Genomic DNA, 19,584 nt, shown 5'->3' on the forward strand with positions numbered 1-19,584 from the left:
GAGGATTCGTGGTGGTGGAATAGGAGGAGGAGGAGGAGGATTCGTGGTGGTGGAATAGGAGGAGGAGGAGTTCGCAGACATCGTGTCCCGGATGAAATTCGGGCCACCATTATTGACCTTTCGCCGGGAAAACAGGTATGCACTCAGGCAATGAAGGAACTACAGAATTCTCTAAGAAAGCCTTACTGTACTGTTACTGTATTTGATTCAGTGTGTGTGTGTGTGTGTGTGTGTGTGTGTGTATGTGTGGGCCCATAGGCCAGTCCAAAATCTCACCTCAATGTCACAGTATGATACAGCACACTATTGTAACATGACAAACAAAATACAATTGTAATGTAAATTAGACAAAATACATGTGTTGCAGTTTACAGTAGTGCAATATTGCAAATATTATAGTGCAAAAGCTATAGAATGATAGCAGAATGAAGCAGTACGCAATACAGCCATTACAGTGATTGACAATATGTAACAAAAACACAAGAAAAACACTACAAATAGTCATATTGTCTATGTGCAGGTTTGGGCGACAGCGTCATGTAGGTGGGAGAAGAAGACTGCTCACCGATCGCCAAGAAGTAGAGATCTGCAACATGGTCATTGCAAATAATGCAATAACACTGACACAGATCCGTGACACAATCCTCCAAAACAACACAGTCTTCCAAAACATCAACTCCATCAGCATTTCCACAATAGACCGTGTACTGAAGAAAAACCTCATGACCATGAAGCAGATCTACAGAGTACCATTCGATCGAAACACAGACAGAGTGAAAGAGCTGCGGTACCAGTTTGTGCAGGTAAGCCAATTATTCATGGTCTATCACTTTGTATAGCCTACGGTATGCAGAGGTTCCAATTTCTGAGGGTTACCAGTATCCTCCTTACCTTTGGAATCCAGCTTTACAATGCAGTATCTGACCACAGTATTTTGCCAAAGAACAGTAACAGAACACTCTCATCATTATGTCTCCCTTCTATTTGTGTGAAAAAACTACCTGCAGAACCTCTGCATATGCCTGCACTCTAGGTTTGGAACAGTGGGTTATATATACTTTGTGAAGAGTATTACTGACCGTGTGGTGACCCATCTATATGACTGATTTGTTTTTTTTTTCTCTTTTGTAGAGAATCCTGGCACTAGAGGGGAATGACACCCCCCATATACTTGTATTCGTTGAGGCAGGGTTCAACCTGGCCAAGGGCCGCAGGCGTGGCCGAAATATCATTGGCCAGCAGGGGGGGAATATTACCATGTGTGCAGCCATTTCTGAAAATGGTGTGGCCACACACGGCAAGCTTGGGCCCATACAATACTGAGAAGTTCCTCCGTTTCCTTGAGCGTTTATATTTAGATTTAGTTCCAGAGAACGAGAGGGGTCTCGATGGGCTCCACCTACCCCAGTTTGTTGTTGTGTGGGACAACGTCAGTTTTCACCGTGGCCAACGCATCAGGGCATGGTTCGAGACGCATTCAAGGATGCATAATGTCCCACTTCCTCCCTACTCTCCATTCCTTAACCTTATTGAGGAATTTTTCTCTGCTTGGAGATGGAGAGCGTATGAGCATCATGCTCAGAACCAGAGGTCCCTCCTCAATGCGATGGATGCTGCCTGTGAGGATATCACAGGCGATCAGTGTAGAGGATGACTAAGGCATTCAAGGCGCTTCTTCCCATGGTGCATTGCTAGAGAAGACATCAGATGCGATGTTGACGAGAATTTATGGCCAAACAGACTGCAGCGTTCCTTTGTAGTTTTTTTTCTTTCCTACCTTCAGTAATGTGTAAAAATGTACTTGTGAATAAAAATAGTTACAATTTCCTCAGCAGAATGAGTGCAGTGTGTGGTGTGAAAATTGTTTTCCTTTAGCTAGACCTTTTCCATAAAGACAAAACATCTAATCATTTTGACTTGCAGTGCTTACACAATGCCAAAGGGACAATGCATTTTGGAAGCACCGATTTGTGTGAGAAAGGAATTTAGTTTTGACACATGGGTAAACTATTTTTGGAGCAATATGAGGATCCATGTAGTTGTGCTGCACCGTCCAGTTTATTTTGACAGGAGGACAAAATGAATGAAAATGTGCCAAAGCAATTGAAAAGGATCTATGCCATTTTTATGGTACTGACTATTTATATGTGACAGGGACTTCATTTTGACGCAAGAATGAACGTTTTGGGAGACATGACATTTTGCTGGTTATCTCAAGTGTTGCGAAGAACTGCAAGTCTGTTAGGCCAAGTGACCCTATAGTTATAGGAATGTCATCTCAGTTTCAAGAAATGAGCCAAACCAATCGCGAAAAACTGTAACATAAATGGCTAATCAGCCAATCGCATGGCTGCAAATTAATGCTGAGCATCAGAGTGGGGAAGAAAGGGGATTTAAGTGTGTTTAAACATGGTTGTTGGTGCCATACGGGCTGGTCTGAGTATGTCAAACTGCTCATCTGCTGGGATTTTCACGCACAGCCATTGGTCCGAAAAAGAGAAAATATCCAGTGACTCACTATGATATGTGATATGCATCCATCCCTTTATGAGCACAGTGTCACAAAGCTCATATCTGGTTTCCTGAACATGAACAATGAGTTCACTGGACTCCAACGGCCTCCACAGCCACCAGATCTCAATCTCGGCACCTTCGGGATGTGGTGGAACGGGAGATTGGCATCATAGATGTGCAGCCGACAAATCTGCAGCCAGCTGCGTGATGCCGTCATGTCAGTATGGCCCAAAATCTCTGAGGAATGTTTCTAAGACCTTATTGAAAGTGTGCCACGGAGAAATAAGGCAGTTCTGAAGGCAAAAGGGGGTCCAACCTTTTACGAGCAAGGTGTACCTGATAAAGTGGCCGGTGAGTGTATAAGGGTTAGTTTTTAATAGGTTTAATTAGGTCACATAATGTATGCAGAGGAGACTGATCATGACATTCAGGTAAAGTGATGCAGGCGGGGAGGAAGCAACATTGAAGGTGAAGAAGGTTCTCCCTGAAACAGCAGTGCCTGAAAAACAAAATGTCAACATATTAAAATGCAAAGTTATCTGTTTAATTAAAATCTAAACTCGAGTTCTTTTAATCTTTTTAATTAAAGGAGTTTTTCACTGACTTAATGTTGGACAATCGTGAAGATTGATGATGTGATTTGTTAGAGATAAACAAGTTAAATAATTAATAAAGGATGTTTTTTAAATTTTAGTCCAAAAACACCAATTCCACATTTTTACCCTCTCAAAACCTTTTAAACAACACAGTATGTAAAAAACCTACAATGTACCAGCAGCAGGCATGTTTTTAAGAGGCCAATGGTAAATTTCAGGTTACAGTTTTTCTCAGTCGCTTTTGGACAATTCTCAGATCAGAGTTGTAATTCTCAAAACTACGTGTTCAATTGTCACATCATTGTGTCACTTGTGCACATCAAACAAGCAGTTTCTCATTTCTTTCAGCAAGTTGCCAATGATTTGGCACATCCATGCACATGATTATGTACAATTCTCTGCTGTTTCCTACATTATCAATTGCTTTTGTCATGTTGATCAAAATGTATTGTACAGGTCTCTGTTGAATAGTCTCACCCCCCACAACATTAAGGCATTAGTTCATCGTATAGGTCTTTACATGCAAAATGGTTGAACAAGTTGTCATAATATGTCAAGCATATTTCTATACATTTCCATTAGACTTTTGTTCAAAATCTGTCCGAAATATCATCGGGCACAGAGCGACAGTTGATGTGCCAGGCCAACGGGGCGGGAACATAACAATGGGTGCTGCCATCTCAGAAAATGGTGTGCTAACGCATATTCCCCTTAGTGGTCCATATAACACAGAGCGTCTAGTCACCTTTTTAGACGCTCTTTACGGGGATCTCATCCCTGAACATGAGAGAGGTCAGATTGGAGATGACTTGCCAAAGCATGTGGTAATTTGTGACAATGTCAGCTTCCATCGCTCAAACATCGTCAGGCAATGGTTTGCAGCTCACAATAGGATGCTGATGGAGTTCCTCCCACCCTACTCCCCATTCCTTAACCCCATTGAAGAGTTTTTCTCTGCGTGGCGTTGGAAAGTGTATGATCGCCAGCCACATACACAAATTACCCTTCTGGCTGCCATGGATGCGGCGTATGAGGACATCACAGCAGAGGCCTGCAGAGGCTGGATAAGACACTCAAGAAGATTCTTTCCACGCTGCATCGCAAGAGATAATATTCAATGTGACGTGGATGAGAATATGTGGCCCAACAGACAGGAACGTCAACAGGTCTAGGAAGACTGTCTGCACTGTAATTCCTACAGCACTGTATGTACAGTTTTCCCTTACTAGATTGTAGGTTCCGGCTTCCTCCCACTGTCCAAAAAATCATGCATGTTAGGTTGATTGGTATCTCTAAATTGTCCTTAGGAGTGAGTGTGAGCGTGCATGGTTGTTTGTCTCGTATGTCTCTATGTGGCCCTGCGATGGACTGGCGGCCTGTCCAGGGTGTACCCCGCCTCTCGCCCATTGACTGCTGGGATAGGCTCCAGCCCACCCGCGACCCGATCGACGGATTCAGCGGTATAGATAATGGATGGATGGATGGATAGATTGTAGGTTCACATTTCTACTTTTTCTTTGTGCTATACAGTGCTGTCTTTTCTTTTTTGTACAAATTACAAACAGTAAAAGGTTAATTGTGAATCTTGTCTCTTGTAATCAATCTCACACATACACTAAGGTGTAAATTACAATAATTGTCATCAAAACTTAGCCATAGTTTACATCAGAACATCCCTCCAGAGTACACTGTTATATTGACAACATGACTAAGCAATTTGACTGTCTTATCCGTACACAATGACACAAGGACTTGACATTCTGATGGCACTGACATGTTCATTGACACAGATATTTAGTTTTGAGAGATGAACTAAGGATTTTGAGCAAGAGAGTGGCTTTTGCAGGTCATCCATGGTGTTTTGCTATTTGTCCAAACAGTTTTGAGAAATGGCGTACTGTTTTGCAAATGGCGAGGATGATTCGAGAATTGTACCAAAGCGACTGAGAAAAACTGTAAACATCTTGTTTAAATGTAGAAAATGAAAAATAAAGAAAGCTATTGTGCTCTTTTTACAATTCCAAAATATTTGAGACACTGTAAAATTTTAATTAAATCAGAAGGTAATTAATAAAATTTCATAAACCAATATTTTGTTCACAATACAACATAAAAAACCTACAAAATGTTGAAAATTAGACATTTTGGTGTGAATACTTTTTCACTTTCCTGAAATATATCTGATCATGTAGAGCTTTGAGGGCCAGAATGCATCACACACAAGAAAGCAAGATTCTCTGTTCTCTGACATTCTTGCCAATTGAACTGGCAACTTGGTATCTGGAAAGGCACCATCAACACTGAAAGGTATGTACAGGTTTTAGAGCAACATATGCTGCCATCCAGACGACAACCTTTTCAGGGAAGGCCTTGCATATTTCAGGAGGACAATGTTAGACCACACACTGCATCTATTCCAACAGCACGGCTTCGTAGTGGCAGAGTCTGGGTGCTGGACTGACCTGCCTGCCGTCCAGACCTTTCACCACCTGGAAACATTTGTTGCACTAAATACTGCAAAGAAGAACCAGGACTGCTGAGCAGCTGGAATCCTCTATCAGAGAAGAATGGGACAACATTCCTCTCCCAAAGGAGCAGCAGCTGGTCTCCTCAGTTTCCAGATGTTTACAGACTGTTGTTAAAAGAAGAGGGGACGCTACACAGTGGGAAACATGGACCTGTCCTGGCTTTTTTCAGATTTATTGCTGCCATCGAATTCAAGATCATCTTACAGTTTTTCTCTATTGGTTTGGCTCATTTCTTGAAAGAGAAATTACATTATCAAAATAACATAGACAAATCTCCAAACCACCTCGCAATTGTTCACAACAGAATGGCATTTCTCATTGCTTTCATCCAATTGCAATTGTCTTAATACATGTGTCAATTGTTTCAGTGCATCTCTGCATAAGATTAAGTACAAGTAGTCTACACTTTGCACAGTTTGCCTACATTTAGCACATTTTCCAAGTGAATAGATTTTGGTGATCTGAACTGATTAGTTGATTCTTGGTCTAATGGTTCTTCTATCCAAAATATGTCAGCATGATTTCATTGTATAAGTCATCACATGCACAATAATCTGTTCAATTGTCAAAATGGGCCAAGAACGCTGCATGTTTAGACATTACAGGAGATCAGTGTTGGGGATGGTTGCGGCATGCACGGCGTTTCTTCCCGCGTTGCATTGCAAGGGAAAATATACGTTGCGATGTTGATGCGAATCTGTGGCCAGACAGACAGCAACGTCTGGACGGCCAGGAGGTCATGAGGGAGGGGCGGGGGAGGGTGAGCTGGAGGGTGAGCGGGAGGGGGACGACAGCGACCAGTAAAGTGTTGCTATAGTGTTTTCTGTAAGCTGCAGATTTATTTACAGTACTGTAGGCCACCTAATTTTGCTTGTTTTTTTTGTTTGTGTTTATATTACAGTACATGTGTGTTATGTATATTTTTCTTTTCCTTCTACAATACTATACTGAATGGAAGTTTCGTACTTCACAGTATTTGTGTGAATAAAAATGGTTGGTATGAGTGTATTGTGTGTGCTTTGAGGCTACTCTTACTGTGAACCTTTTTTCCTTCAGTTTTATACACTATTGTATTCTGTTAGGTAGTCCTATGCCATAGTGACAAAACATCTAAACATTTTGACTTGTAGTGCTCACACAATGCCAAAAGGACAATGCATTTTGAGGGCACTGACTATTTGAATGAGAAAGAAACTTCATTTTGACACATGGGTGAACTGTTTAGGGGGAGATTTGAGCTTTTGCTGGTGAACCGTGGTGTTTTGCTGAACCATTCAGTTTAGTTTTGCAAAAAGTACTAAAGAGTGTTGAAAACATCTGGTCTGTTTGAAGAAATGAGCCTAGGCAATTGAGAAAGATCTTTGCAATTTGGGTGGCACTGACTCTTTACATGGGAAATAAATCAGGTCTGAAGCATGGGTGAACAGTTTTGGGAGAGATATGTGCTTTTGCAGGTTAGCTATGGTGTTGTGCTGAACTATAAGAGTGTTATGCCAAATGATCTTAGAGTTTTGAGAATGTAATTTCTGTTTCAAGAAATGAGCCAAACCAATAGAGAAAAACTGTAAAAGAAGAGGGGACGCTACACAGTGGGAAACATGGACCTGTCCTGGCTTTTTTCAGACTTATTGCTGCCATCGAATTCAAGATCATCTTAAAACAATAAACAGTAAAATGTCTCACTTCAGCATTTTCTATATTGTTTTGTGAATAGAATATTATATATTGTTCATTTATTGTACAGATGATAGATAGATAGATAGATAGATAGATAGATAGATAGATAGATAGATAGATATACAATAAAAATAAAAACACAGAATGGGACAAATAATATGCTATGAATATGAATATGTAACTAGAATGTGCAAAAGATTAGAATATTGTATAAATATGATATCAATAAGGTTATATTGGCACATATGATATGAAGTAAATGTTCCAGTATTTGAGGTACAGAGTGCAAAAGGTGACAGATAGACGTGGTATATATGTATTTATTTCTATTTTTCATTTTACACAATGTGTCACCTTTTTTGGAACTGTATTTGTAGTATTTTCAGAGCACTTGTGGACATGAAGCAGTTTGTTGTACAATAGAATGTGGTTGTAAAGCTGGACCCTTTGCGTTTAAAAACTGACGTGAAGGACTCTCGAGTGTGTGACAAGTTGGGGATGAGAATATGTTGTCAAAAACAAGATGATGATAATCAAAATGACAAAAACTTGTAACAATATGGGATTAAAAAGATTAAAAGGAGTTTGTGGTGTTACTTAACTCCATAAATATTCTGCACTGGTAGACAAAGGAAAACAGTTTACCTGTTATTGCTGCGTCAGAGAATGCGATCACCAGATTATTTTCAATCCTGCAGCTGTAGGCGCCGCTGCTCTGGACCGGCTTCAGCGTGCTGATGATGCTGAACGTCCCTGCTGAGGTTTTTGTGAAACTCGTGTTTGCGTTCAGGACGTTCCCTGTTTGGTTCATCCACGTAACAGTTGGTTGAGGGAACCACCTGCTCGCCTCAGCGGTCAGGATGCCATTTGACAACTTGAACGTGGGGGCTGAGAAGGCTGAGGCGATGAAAGTGGGAAGGAAGACGCATGAAAAGAAAAAGGTTTCCAATGTTTCCAACAAGGCAAGGCAAGTTTATTTGTATAGCACAATTCAACTACAAGGCCATTCAAAGTGCTTTACAGAGACATTAAAACTGTAGAAATGAAAAGCATGATTTAAATTTTAAACAAAAAAGAAAGAAATAAGAACAATAGATAGAATCAGATAAAATCAGTAGTTAAAATGTGATTAAGTTTTGAAACTCAAGCTTCAGATTTGGAGCTTTATTCAAATGCAGCTGAAAATAGGTGTGTCTTCAGCATGGATTTAAACACACTGAGTGTTTCAGCTGATCTGAGGCTCTCTGGGAGTTTGTTCCAGACATGTGGAGCATAGAAGCTGAATGCAGCTTCTCCATGTCTGGTTCTGACTCTGGGAACTGATAGAAGACCGGATCCAGATGACCTGAGGGGTCTGGAAAGTTCACACTGGGTCAGGAGGTCACTGATGCATTCTGGTCCTAGACCATTCAGAGCTTTATAGGGCAGCATCAGAACTTTAAAGTCTATCCTCTGATGGACAGGCAGCCAGTGTAAAGACCTCAGAGCTGGACTGGTGTGGTCCACTTTTTTGGTCTCAGTGAGGACTCGAGCAGCAGAGTTCTGAATAAGCTGCAGTTGTCTAACTGACTTTTTAGGTAGACCTGTAAAGATGCTGTTACAAGCATCTTCAACCACCACATTTGGCATATAAAAGATTACCTCTGGCTGTAAAAGCAGATGTGTTCTTTAACACACAAGCTGCTGCTGAATCATGCTGACTGAAGAGGATGTTAGCGTCTCAGAGAGATTTTACTTTTCAGAGTAAACAGAGTGAAACTGGAAGGACGAGTCATCCTACCTGCCGCTCTGAGCTGAATGTTGACCTTCCCTCGGCCTGCTGAGGACCTGATGCTGCAGGTGTATTCGCCCTCGTCACCACTTCTCACACTCCGCAGAAGCAGGGAGGCGTTTCCTGTGGCCACAGCATCAGGGAAGAGCTGAACTCTCCCTCTGAACTGCGGGGCCTGACCCTGGAGAGCTGGAGCTCCGTTCTCATACCTATAAACACTCAGCGCCTTCTTCCCCCAGGTGACTAACACTTCACCGGGTCTGTCTGGTTGAGTTTCTGTGGGAAGATAACAGCTGAGAAGCTTGTCTTCACCGAGGTTGGCGACTGGTTTTGAGTTGCTGCTCATCACCTCAGAGGTTTGTCCTGTGGACGAGGGCAGAGTCTCATCATGGAGAACACAGCACATGTTTCACTATTTGAGACTTTCCATTTCGACATATCCAAAGTCTTTGGCTTTAGGTTCAAATCTAAATATTCCTAAAGGATGCTTTAAAGTGCAGGTTAGCATTTTCAAAAAAATGTTCCTTAAAGATCTCTGTTAAGTGATGTCGTTGCAAGAAAAGTGGTGCAAACATCTCTTTTCTTGAAAAGACAGACCTGAAGCTCAAGGCAAATGTACCAGAGGGTTTTCAGGTCAGGCACAGCAAAACAGGAAGATTGATGTGCATGCATTTGTCAGCTCAAATGGGTTTATTCTACAGATGTGGTCTTTATTTTCCAAAGAAACTCCGTTTTTATTACTGATGATCCTCAGTGACTCAACAAGGAAGCATTATGATGTAAAGCAACAAACCCTGGAAGCTAAGCACGTGATCTGAACAACTGTAACTTGTCCGTTTAGATATATTTGGGAGGGCCCCGTCATTGGTTAAAGAGCAAAAGACATTCAGTCAATAATTTTCTAGAAATAAAGACATGCTGAGATTGAACACTGACATAGCAACAGGAAGTCAGGGACTTATGTATGAAAATGGAAACAAGCTTATTCGTATGACTGTAAAGGGCCAAAAGGGCAAAACACAGAAGATGTCTCTTTAATTATGACACGTAAAAGTGTTGCACAGAATCACTTAAAATATATATTTACTGCAATTAAAAAGATTTGACATGAGCAGACTTCAAAAAGTCTTCAAAAAGTGAAAAAAAGAAAAAGAAAAGCAAGAGAATAGCAAAAGGATTTTACATCTGGAAGAATGTAATAAAACAAAGGACATTCTGACAACTCTATCCGCTTAACAGGGAAGTTTTAAGTTATATTTATTTAAGCAAATTAAGTAAAGTCTACTTGTTTTTCACAGGCAGGAACATCATTTTACTCAAATTTTTAAGTAAATTTTATATATCCGTAGTATTCGCTGTTATGAAGCAACTTAGTAGATTTTAACGATACACTTTCAGAGTAAAGTTTATGTATTATTTCTAGGTTTATGTACTGTACATACAACTATTAAACATTTAAATTGTATGAGGAAACCTGGGTGAAACTTTCTATTCCCCCATAATTCATGTATTACGTGAAATTAAATGTTTAATTTTACTGAAGAAGCGCTAGTTCTTACTGAATCTTAAAAATACAAGGTAGAAATTACACTTATTCAGTTACTCTAATAGAGTTTACTTCACCAAAAAGTCACTTTTTTCAGTGTTCTTGTCAACAAATGGATCTCTAACGAAGTTAAAGGCGACGAGGTTGAAGCGTCTTAGATTTGGTGACATTTCAGGTGAGAAGTTACACGTTTAATTCAACCAAATATGCCCTCAGTTTCACCCCTGCCCTCCCAACTCTGAACAACAACAAAAAGTCAGGATCTGTAGATATAAACGTCTCCTTTTAAGGCACCAAATACAGAAATGTATCCTTTCACATGAAACCCAAATAAAAGCAGTTATTTCCAAATTATCACTTGAATGAAAAGTGATTGAACTGTTTCAGGAAAGACCTCAGCAGCCAGGTTGGATAAGAGTAATGGCTTTTTGTGTTTTTAACATTTTCTCTTGCACAGTGCATTGAAAGTCAGTTTGGGGGGATGTTCAGAGGCAGTTTGAAACGTTTGTGGCTGGATGTCTATATAATGTAAAATACTGGATATCTTTGTCTTATGAAAAAGACAAACTTAAGAAAAATAAACCATGATAAACTGAGAAGACAAGAATGAACTCATTTTATTTTGAGCTAACTTTAAATGTTTTGTGGAACGAACGTCTGAATGGTCGAAGGGAGAAATAACAGAGTTATATTTGATCTACATGCAAACATGCTTCTAGATGCTTGGTGGTTTGTCTTTAACCACAAGAATTAGCTGCTTACATTAAACAAACACACCCACGTATCCCCTCAGGTCTGACTGAGCACATCATTGTTGATACAGAATCCACATGGATGTCTGGAACTTACTGGAGAAGGCCAGAGCCAAAATGAGGATAATGAGTGCCCCAAAGATGACGATGAGGGTCACCATGCTTCACATGGAAAGAATGAAAAGAAACAGGAATGTTTAAGGGTTAAAAAAAAATAGATAAATGTCACAACAACCAAAACTAGAAGTTCCTCATGTTATAGAAATCTGAGACCCAACAGGACAAGAAGTATGAATTAGACTGATTATCTTTCAGAATTTACATGCAATTCAGGTTTTATCCTCCTAAATCTGAGAGTAACTTGCAACAGCAGCTGCTGAATTAATTGGATCAAAAGATTCAGTATGCACCACTACATCCAAACCTCATGACCTCACCTGTACAGCACGATTTGCCCGATTGTAGCCATGGCTCCTCAAAACAATTTTAAGTCAAAGATCCAGTCGAATATCCACCTTTTCCCTAAAGATAATCCCACACATGTTCCTTCTGTCCTCTGCCTGTACAGAGTGGGTGTCTTCTGCCTCTCTCATCGCACCTGAAACACAACACCATAAGTAAATATTACATTTAAGGTGTGTGTGCCATGTTATGTAGTCACAGAGGCTCATTCATCTTGTGTAAAACAAACATGTCAAACTGACATTGAAAATGGGCTCTGAATCAGCAACTTGTAATGTTTGATAAAAGGAAGTTGTTAACTAATTATGACATGGATGCTTTGACTATGTAGCTAACCTATGCAATTTGAAGCTGTAACAGCTATATCTTATCCATAAAGGTTAAAGAATGTCAAATCTCCTGGGAATGCTCCTTTACTCAAGGTGGGAAGGCAGAAAATGCAATAAAACTCAATGTTTATCTGTTCGGTGACAGCAAAAATTCAGTGAAATGAAGTATGTGAAACAAAATGGAACAAGCCCACTTCCAAAGAAAGGTGTGATACTCGTAAATAAAAGGGACTGAGAGCCTATTTTTAGGTTATATTTACTAAGTTTCATACTACAAGTGGTCAAATATTTCTAGCACTGTATGTCAAAGTGTTGAAGACAACAAAAGACAACAAAAAAAAAAAGGATTGGACACCCCAAACAGGTCGGTATTTCTTGCCCTTGAGGATTCCACATGTTCTACATGTGTAATAATGTATTTTATAAAATAAATATGACATTATTTAGTCTTTCAGAAGCCGTTTTAACCAATGAGCAACATGTGCTTTTATCTTGCAATCCTGATTATTTCAGGACACATTAGAAATTAGTTGAAAAATATCTAATAAACTTGAGGGAAATGTCAGTAATTTTCAATAAAAGCTGAAGGCTTAACTTCTCAGAAGGGTTTTATTGGTTATTAGCTGAGAGATTGAAATGTTTTTATCAGGTCTGAATGGGCCAAACCTGCATTTTGTTCAACAAAAAAAAGAGAAAAAAATGCTATTTTCCAATTTTCCCATGTGACCGTTACGCTCCACCTCGCACTAAAGGAGCTCCTGAACTGTGGTGTGCAATCTCCATCCTCCATTTGGAAAGTTTATTTTGCTGCTGTTGTTTGAACTCCTGTTTCATCAAACGCTGGATGTCAAATGTCACCCTCTGCTGAGAATGTTTCTCTGTGTTTTCAGCACCACTTTTGATCAAATTGGGCCTTTATTCATTTCCTTAAATACACTGAAATACCACAGAAAAGTGCTTGTCATTCTATTCTTGTTTTATCCAGTTATCCAAGTTATTTTTGTGTAATTTTCTTTGTCTGCTTTCATTGGTGCAAGTTGAATGCTGATTAGAATATTACCAAACATGTCAGAGGGATGGATTTAGCTGGTTTTGATGGCTGAAAATATAAACAACTCGCACATGAGGGCGGCCGTAGCTCAGGATGGACATAACCTGAAGGTTGGAGGTTAGATTTCCACTCTCACTGCTCAAAAATATTGGTGAACAGACAGCTGGAGGGGCGGCAGTCCACCTCCTTGCCATCGTACCCCCATGCTCCCCGGGCGCTGTGATTGAGTAGCCCCTGACTGCAGACTGCAGATCGGGGCGGAGATCAACGTTGATGCTCAACATAGAACAACACATTGAACCGCAGAAGAAGAATGTGTGGAGGAGAAGAAGTAGATTCGTTTTTTAATGTGCTATTTTGCAATATTTGTGACAGACAAGGAAGAAAGTAACATTTTTTTTATTTTAAAATATGCTATGCTCTCTGTGACGATACACTGTGTTCTTAGTTATTAGCTTAGTTATTATCAGAGGTATCAAGTAACAAAGTACAAATACTTCGTTACTGTACTTAAGTACACTTTTTAGGTATCTGTACTTTACTCCATTACTTATTTTTCTGCCTACTTCTGACTTGTACTCATTACATTTTCACACAAGTATCTGTACTTTCTATTCCTTACATTTTCAAAACAAACAGCCTCGTTACTCTTGGCTTCAGTTTTTTTTTTTTTTAACTCTTGGCTTCAGTTTAATGTTTATGTATTTCACGTCATGTGCGCCATCCAATACAGATCAGTGGCGCCATCCACACCTAGTGAGAACGAGTGTAATTGGATGAATCATATAACGCAAACACTCATCGGTTAGGCCATTCGTCAAATTTGTGCACAAGCAAATAGTCATTCGTCAGAAGCAAGCAGGTGTTCTACAAACTGCAAACGCGAAGCTGCGCGAAGCGTCTAACATAATATTAGTGTGTATGCAAAATTGTTGCACTCTCCTACTCCATTTTCAGAGCGTTTTAGGTGCTCTGTATGTAGTGATAAAGAGCTCATTTTCGTTTCAGTTTTTTTCTTGACAGTCAGCTATGACAAAGGGGGGAACGTGCGTGTGTATATCTTTTTTCTTTGAATTTTTCAGGCAGTAAGACTTTTTCTTTGTTTTTTTGATGGGACGAACATGAATACCTCACGACCTACCTCTTGAATACTACCTCACGTGTAATTAAATTCCAATTCCAAGTTTGAGAAAGAACATGCTCCTTGAGTGACTTTGTCTTTGACAGTAATGGTTTTATGATTGTTGTCTTGGGCCACATGTAGAACTAACCAGTTTTCAAATTAAGCTTGCATTTCATATAGTGTCATCTACCTTTTTGTGTGTGGGTTTATTATTTTTTATTTAAAAAAACCTTTAAAATTTATTTAAAGTTTACTTTATACTTTTATACTTTAAGTAGGTTTTGGAGCACATACTTTTTCACTTTTACTTGAGTAAAGAGGTCAAGTTGATACTTCAACTTTTACCAGAGTGTTTTTAAACTGCAGTATCTATACTTCTACTTAAGTAACAAATGTGTGTACTTTTGACACCACTGGTTATTATCTTACACCATGGAGACGACTGAGAAACTCAGCGCTAACTTTCAACAGCATGTGGTGACTTCCGGTTTTCAAAAATAAACGAGAACTGTCACTTTTTTATTTAAAAAAAGAAAGAGATGTGTGTCTCATAAAACAAGTTATAGTACTATGCCCCTACACTCATTTTTTAAAAAAAATAAACATTAGCATTTTGGCACAATAGCTTCCAGGTCATGTGACCTATTGGGTAAAAATGAGCATAAATCAAATTTTGACAGTCCTCCTCATGTTAGCAGACAGTTACCTGTTCTTCATCCATGCTCTTCAGCGTCCGTGACATGACATGAATCCAAATTTGTTTTTGAAAAATGAAAAAATTATTTAATATTTGTGGTCTTGTGGATTTCTAATGATTAATGAGTAATTTTGTGTATCTACATGACAATAAAGTGTTAACTCAACTTATTTCACAAAGATTATCACTGACAGCAACTGAATACACGAAACTTACAAGCAGACCAAAGAGAATATGAAAAAAGATGTTACTGACAGAAAAGAGGATTCACACTATTGAGTTAAATAAGATTGATAAGTTGTAATTGATTAATCAACAATAATGATACATTACATGATGATAAATTAAACAACTATTTATGAATGATATATTCATATGGTAATCCTTTAGACTTCTATTTCCTGTTGAGTCGTCATGAAGAAACCTGGGTCAGAAATGGTTTTCCAGACGTCGCAAACCTTGCCAGGATCACTCTCAGTTTGCAGATTATAGTGTTTGTCAATCACCTCAACGTGGTTCTTACAAATAGCTTCTGCCCTTTTATTTGCTATTAGTTTTAGCTTTTCATTCAAATGGCTGCTGACCTCCTCCGCCAGCAGATTTTCAAACACCACGCTGTAGTACGGAGGGCAGCCACGAGAAGAGGGTCTTGCTGTACAATCGATTTTCCTTATTTCAGCGATGCTCCAAAGAAATAGGAAAGCAAGACTCACACAAAGGCCATAGTCCTGGAAAAGAAAGAAAAGGTTCCAGTCTTTTGTCCATTATGTTGCATTCAACATCAACGTTAGAAGTTCGGTACCTGCTGCACATGTGCTGTTTAGCTGCTTCAGCTTAGACAGTTTAAGCACCACTAATAGACACTACTGACACCTAAGAGAGCTAAATCTAAGCATCCTTAATTCCTTTCTTTTTATTTTGTGTTACAAAACTAAGATACGAGTGTGATCAAATCAGCAAATCACACAATCCTGTGATAATTCAGATGGAAATGTATATTTGGTCATTCATTTGCTTTCTTTTATAGACTTTAAATGCACATGCAATAAAAATTACAACTTCGTTTTTCAGTGAATTCAATAAAACTGATATTTCTATCTTCATCAGACATATAAAGTCTGTTTTTTAATCATGATACCATAAAAAAGTTTGACAGCTTCTCTTAGAAAATCATTTATAATCTGTAAATAAATGTTTATATACAAGCACATTACAGATTGTTCTGCATTAGGTTAAAAATGAGTCGTCTTTATACATCAGTGAGTTTTTTTGATCAATGTGCACTGATACACTGAAAAAAGTGACTTTTTGGTGAAGTAAACTCTATTAGAGTAACTGTCATAATTTCTACCTTGTATTTTTAAGATTCAGTAAGAACTCGAGCTTCTTAAGTAAAATTAAACATTTTATTAACGTAATACATGAATTATGGGGGAAGAGTAAGTTTTACTTAGGTTTCCTCGTACAATTTAAATGTTTAATAGTTGTATGTACATAAACCTAGAAATACTACATAAACTTCGTTAAATTCTACTAAGTTACTTCATAACAGCAAATACTACAGATATATAAAATTTACTTAAAATTTTGAGTAAAATGATGTTCCTGCCTCTGAAAAACAAGTAGACTTTACTTAATTTGTTTAAATAAATATAAATAAAACTTAGATGTAATTAAGTAAATGTTACTTAATATCTTCAAAACTGTTATGTTTTATGGTAAGTAAAATTTACTTGATATTGCAGCATTAAATATTACTTAAATCGTTTGAGTGCAAATACTTACAAAGGGTTTTTAAGTAAATCTTATGAGTTGGTTATACTTACAAGTGACTCAGTCTTATAGTGGTCTGTGATGCGTTGCTCCTCGTAAGTCAGATTTGTTCTGCAAGGAATTCCCGTCTGATTTGTGTTGAAGTTTGTCCTCAGGCAGCAATACCAGTCTCCATCAAACAAAACCAGGGAAATCCAGAGAGAAGTCAGGCTGACATAACTGAAGATCAGTTTTATAAGATAGCGTCCACAGCAGCTGGCAGGGCCATTAAAACAGAAATGGCGCCGACTAAACAAAATCCGTTTTTGATAAAAAGGCTCAACGATGTTGACAACAAAAGTGAGGATCAAAGGCGGCAGAAGCATGTACATTACACCATTTGGGTGAAGCCCAGGTTGGCAAGAGCACACAAAATGCATGTCAAATATGTACTGCAGGATGGACAAGAGGACCATGAGCAGGAACATACTCATAACAGGTTTTATTATTTCCAAAAGTCTGGATACAAAATCCAGAGGCATGTTGGTGGAAGAGCTCACACAGAAAACCTTTAAGGGTTAAGTTTCCTCCTCCTGCTCTGAGAAGACTTGGGTGGTGCTCTCTCCTGTGTGAAAAGTAGAAATGTCTCTACAGCATACAAAGTATTCGCTATTTAATTCATCTGCCATGCAGCCACCGTGAGACAGTGGTTAAACCACAAAGGGCCATCTTTACGTAGCCTACTTTCATAATGATACTGCCCCGTGCTTTCACTTCCCACATTAAGAGAGGAGGGTTTTCCAAACAAACGCAAGCTTCTCCTTTGTACTGTTTGAGTGATAGTGAGTGATTGTTTTCCTTTAACTCAGAAGCTCCTTCTGAGTTAAAGGAAAACAATTCAAAAGTATTCTTGACTAGAAAAAGATTGAAGAGAACGAACAGAACCAGGACCCCCCCCCCACACACACACACACATTCGTTCAGGCCCGCCGATATGGGGGGATAAACGGGTATTTTGTCCCGGGCCCAGGAATGGGGGGGCCAAAAAAAAAAAAAAAAATTAATTAATTTAAAAAAAAAGGAACATGCACATTAGTCTGCAAATATGTCCAAATGTTTCAGGCACGCACGCCAATCAGGCTGAATTGATTTGAGAATCATCCCCGGTCAGCTGAATGACAGCCAGTGTAACGCGGCTCTGGTTTAACCTTATTTTGTTTCAAATAAGCCAGTATAGACATGGCAACGTGTGAAATTGCCATTCAGATAGAGTTGAATGTAACGAATGGTTTATAAACGTGACATTTTGGGGTAGCCTGTAACTTTCGTTTAGACTGATTTAACTTGACACTCGCCAGATGAATGGGCTCCGCCTTGTTCCCCGAACGTTCTCAGAAAGTTCAGCGGACATACACGCGGGTCTGGCGATAAATAAAAGTACCCTTAACATGATTCCCTCGGTCAAGTGAAAAATGGTTGATGAAATGTGTAGTTTATGAGCTCTAAATGAATAAAATAGCGTGAGTTTTATTGTGGTAGGATTTTGAAAGCCATAACTCCACTCAGTCCATATCCATATCCAGGCAAAGTGGTAAATAATCCTTTTGGTTTATCCGCAATAAATGAGAGACTGGGAAAGTAGAGGTGGGTGTGGGTGGGTTGCTACGGGGGTGGGGGGGGGGCATTCAGAGAATTTTGTCCCGGGCCCAGCCAAAACCTGTCAGCGGCCCTGCATTCGTGCATCTGAGAATAAGAACTAACATTCAATAAAATGAAATAAAAACGATCTCCAGAATCACATGGTGGGATAATGTGACCTCGGTTTTGATGGTCAGCACATACATGCAGAACTTAAGAATTTTTCAGTGGTCATCTCTGGGTGCCCGTTCCTTCTTTATGTTTTCCAAAGCACATGAAACAGGTTTTGCTTCTCTTTCAACATTGTATTTAAAAAATGACCGTAACAGATGAATTGAGCAACGATGAAACACAAGATTTATCATCTGGTTTGTGGTTTGGTTAATGACATCATCTGTGACCGACAGCTGACACTTTGTCAGACAGCCGGTGCTCGGCTTCGGCCTTACCTGTCGGCTTTGTTTTAGCAACATTGACCACTTTAACACATGACTTGTCATCAGATTGTGGCTGAAAGAGGCATCAAAACCAACCGTTAGTGACTGAACTGTAGGTGAGGGTAAATTAAAAGTACATATGAACATTTTATGCCTCCTCTGATCATAAGTTCCCTCCCATGGTCTGACAGATAGTAAGTGTGCTCTCATAATAGCTGTCTTCCCTCTGTATTTGCACCCATCCGTCTATATTCTCTCGACCGGGCCACGGAGGCATCAGTCCAAGCACCGATCCATAGACTCCTCTCACACTCCTCCAACTTTCTTTGTGGGTGTCATCAGACAACTGAAAGATATGATCTCACGAGTGAGTCCTGGGTCTGCCCTGAAGTCTAATACACCTCACCTGTGAGATGAGTCCTGACCAGATGACCAAACTACCTCAACAGGCTCATTGATGTGGAGCAGCAATAAACAGCGTTTTTTATGAAGATGGATAATTTAACGTATCTTTATCTTCTGAAAATTCAAGGAAGAAGAATCAATTCTAGACTTGTCCCACATGTAAAGTGTTTATTAAACTCATTTAAGTTCAACAGATTAGTTTTCAACACGAGATTTTTTTGGTTCCAAAAAGTTTAGCAGGTTTTTATCGGTTGATGCTTACTTAAAGTAAATTCTCCATCTAACTGGAGACAATCAAGAGATGTT

At 39.2% G+C, this 19,584-nt stretch overlaps 1 protein-coding gene across 2 annotated transcripts; it reads right to left on the reverse strand.

Annotated features, from left to right (window-relative positions):
• Positions 1-122: 122 nt before the first annotated feature.
• Positions 123-11,938, reverse strand: vtcn1 (V-set domain containing T cell activation inhibitor 1). Of its 2 annotated transcripts, XM_075478765.1 has the most exons (5): positions 11,822-11,938; positions 11,482-11,546; positions 9,096-9,449; positions 7,961-8,212; positions 123-3,013 (listed from the first exon to the last, which is right to left on the reverse strand). In XM_075478765.1, exons 1-5 carry the CDS (start codon positions 11,851-11,853, stop codon positions 2,901-2,903), a joined length of 816 nt encoding a protein of 271 aa, XP_075334880.1. In that variant the 5' UTR covers positions 11,854-11,938; the 3' UTR covers positions 123-2,900. The 2 variants fall into 2 exon arrangements, with proteins under 2 accessions (XP_075334880.1, XP_075334881.1); XM_075478766.1 differs by lacking the exons at positions 11,482-11,546; positions 11,822-11,938 and adding an exon at positions 11,395-11,447.
• Between the last annotated feature and the right edge of the window lie 7,646 nt (positions 11,939-19,584).

The sequence above is a fragment of the Odontesthes bonariensis genome, chromosome 12 (genome assembly GCF_027942865.1).
Source record: "Odontesthes bonariensis isolate fOdoBon6 chromosome 12, fOdoBon6.hap1, whole genome shotgun sequence".
Classification (NCBI taxonomy): Eukaryota; Metazoa; Chordata; class Actinopteri; order Atheriniformes; family Atherinopsidae; genus Odontesthes; species Odontesthes bonariensis.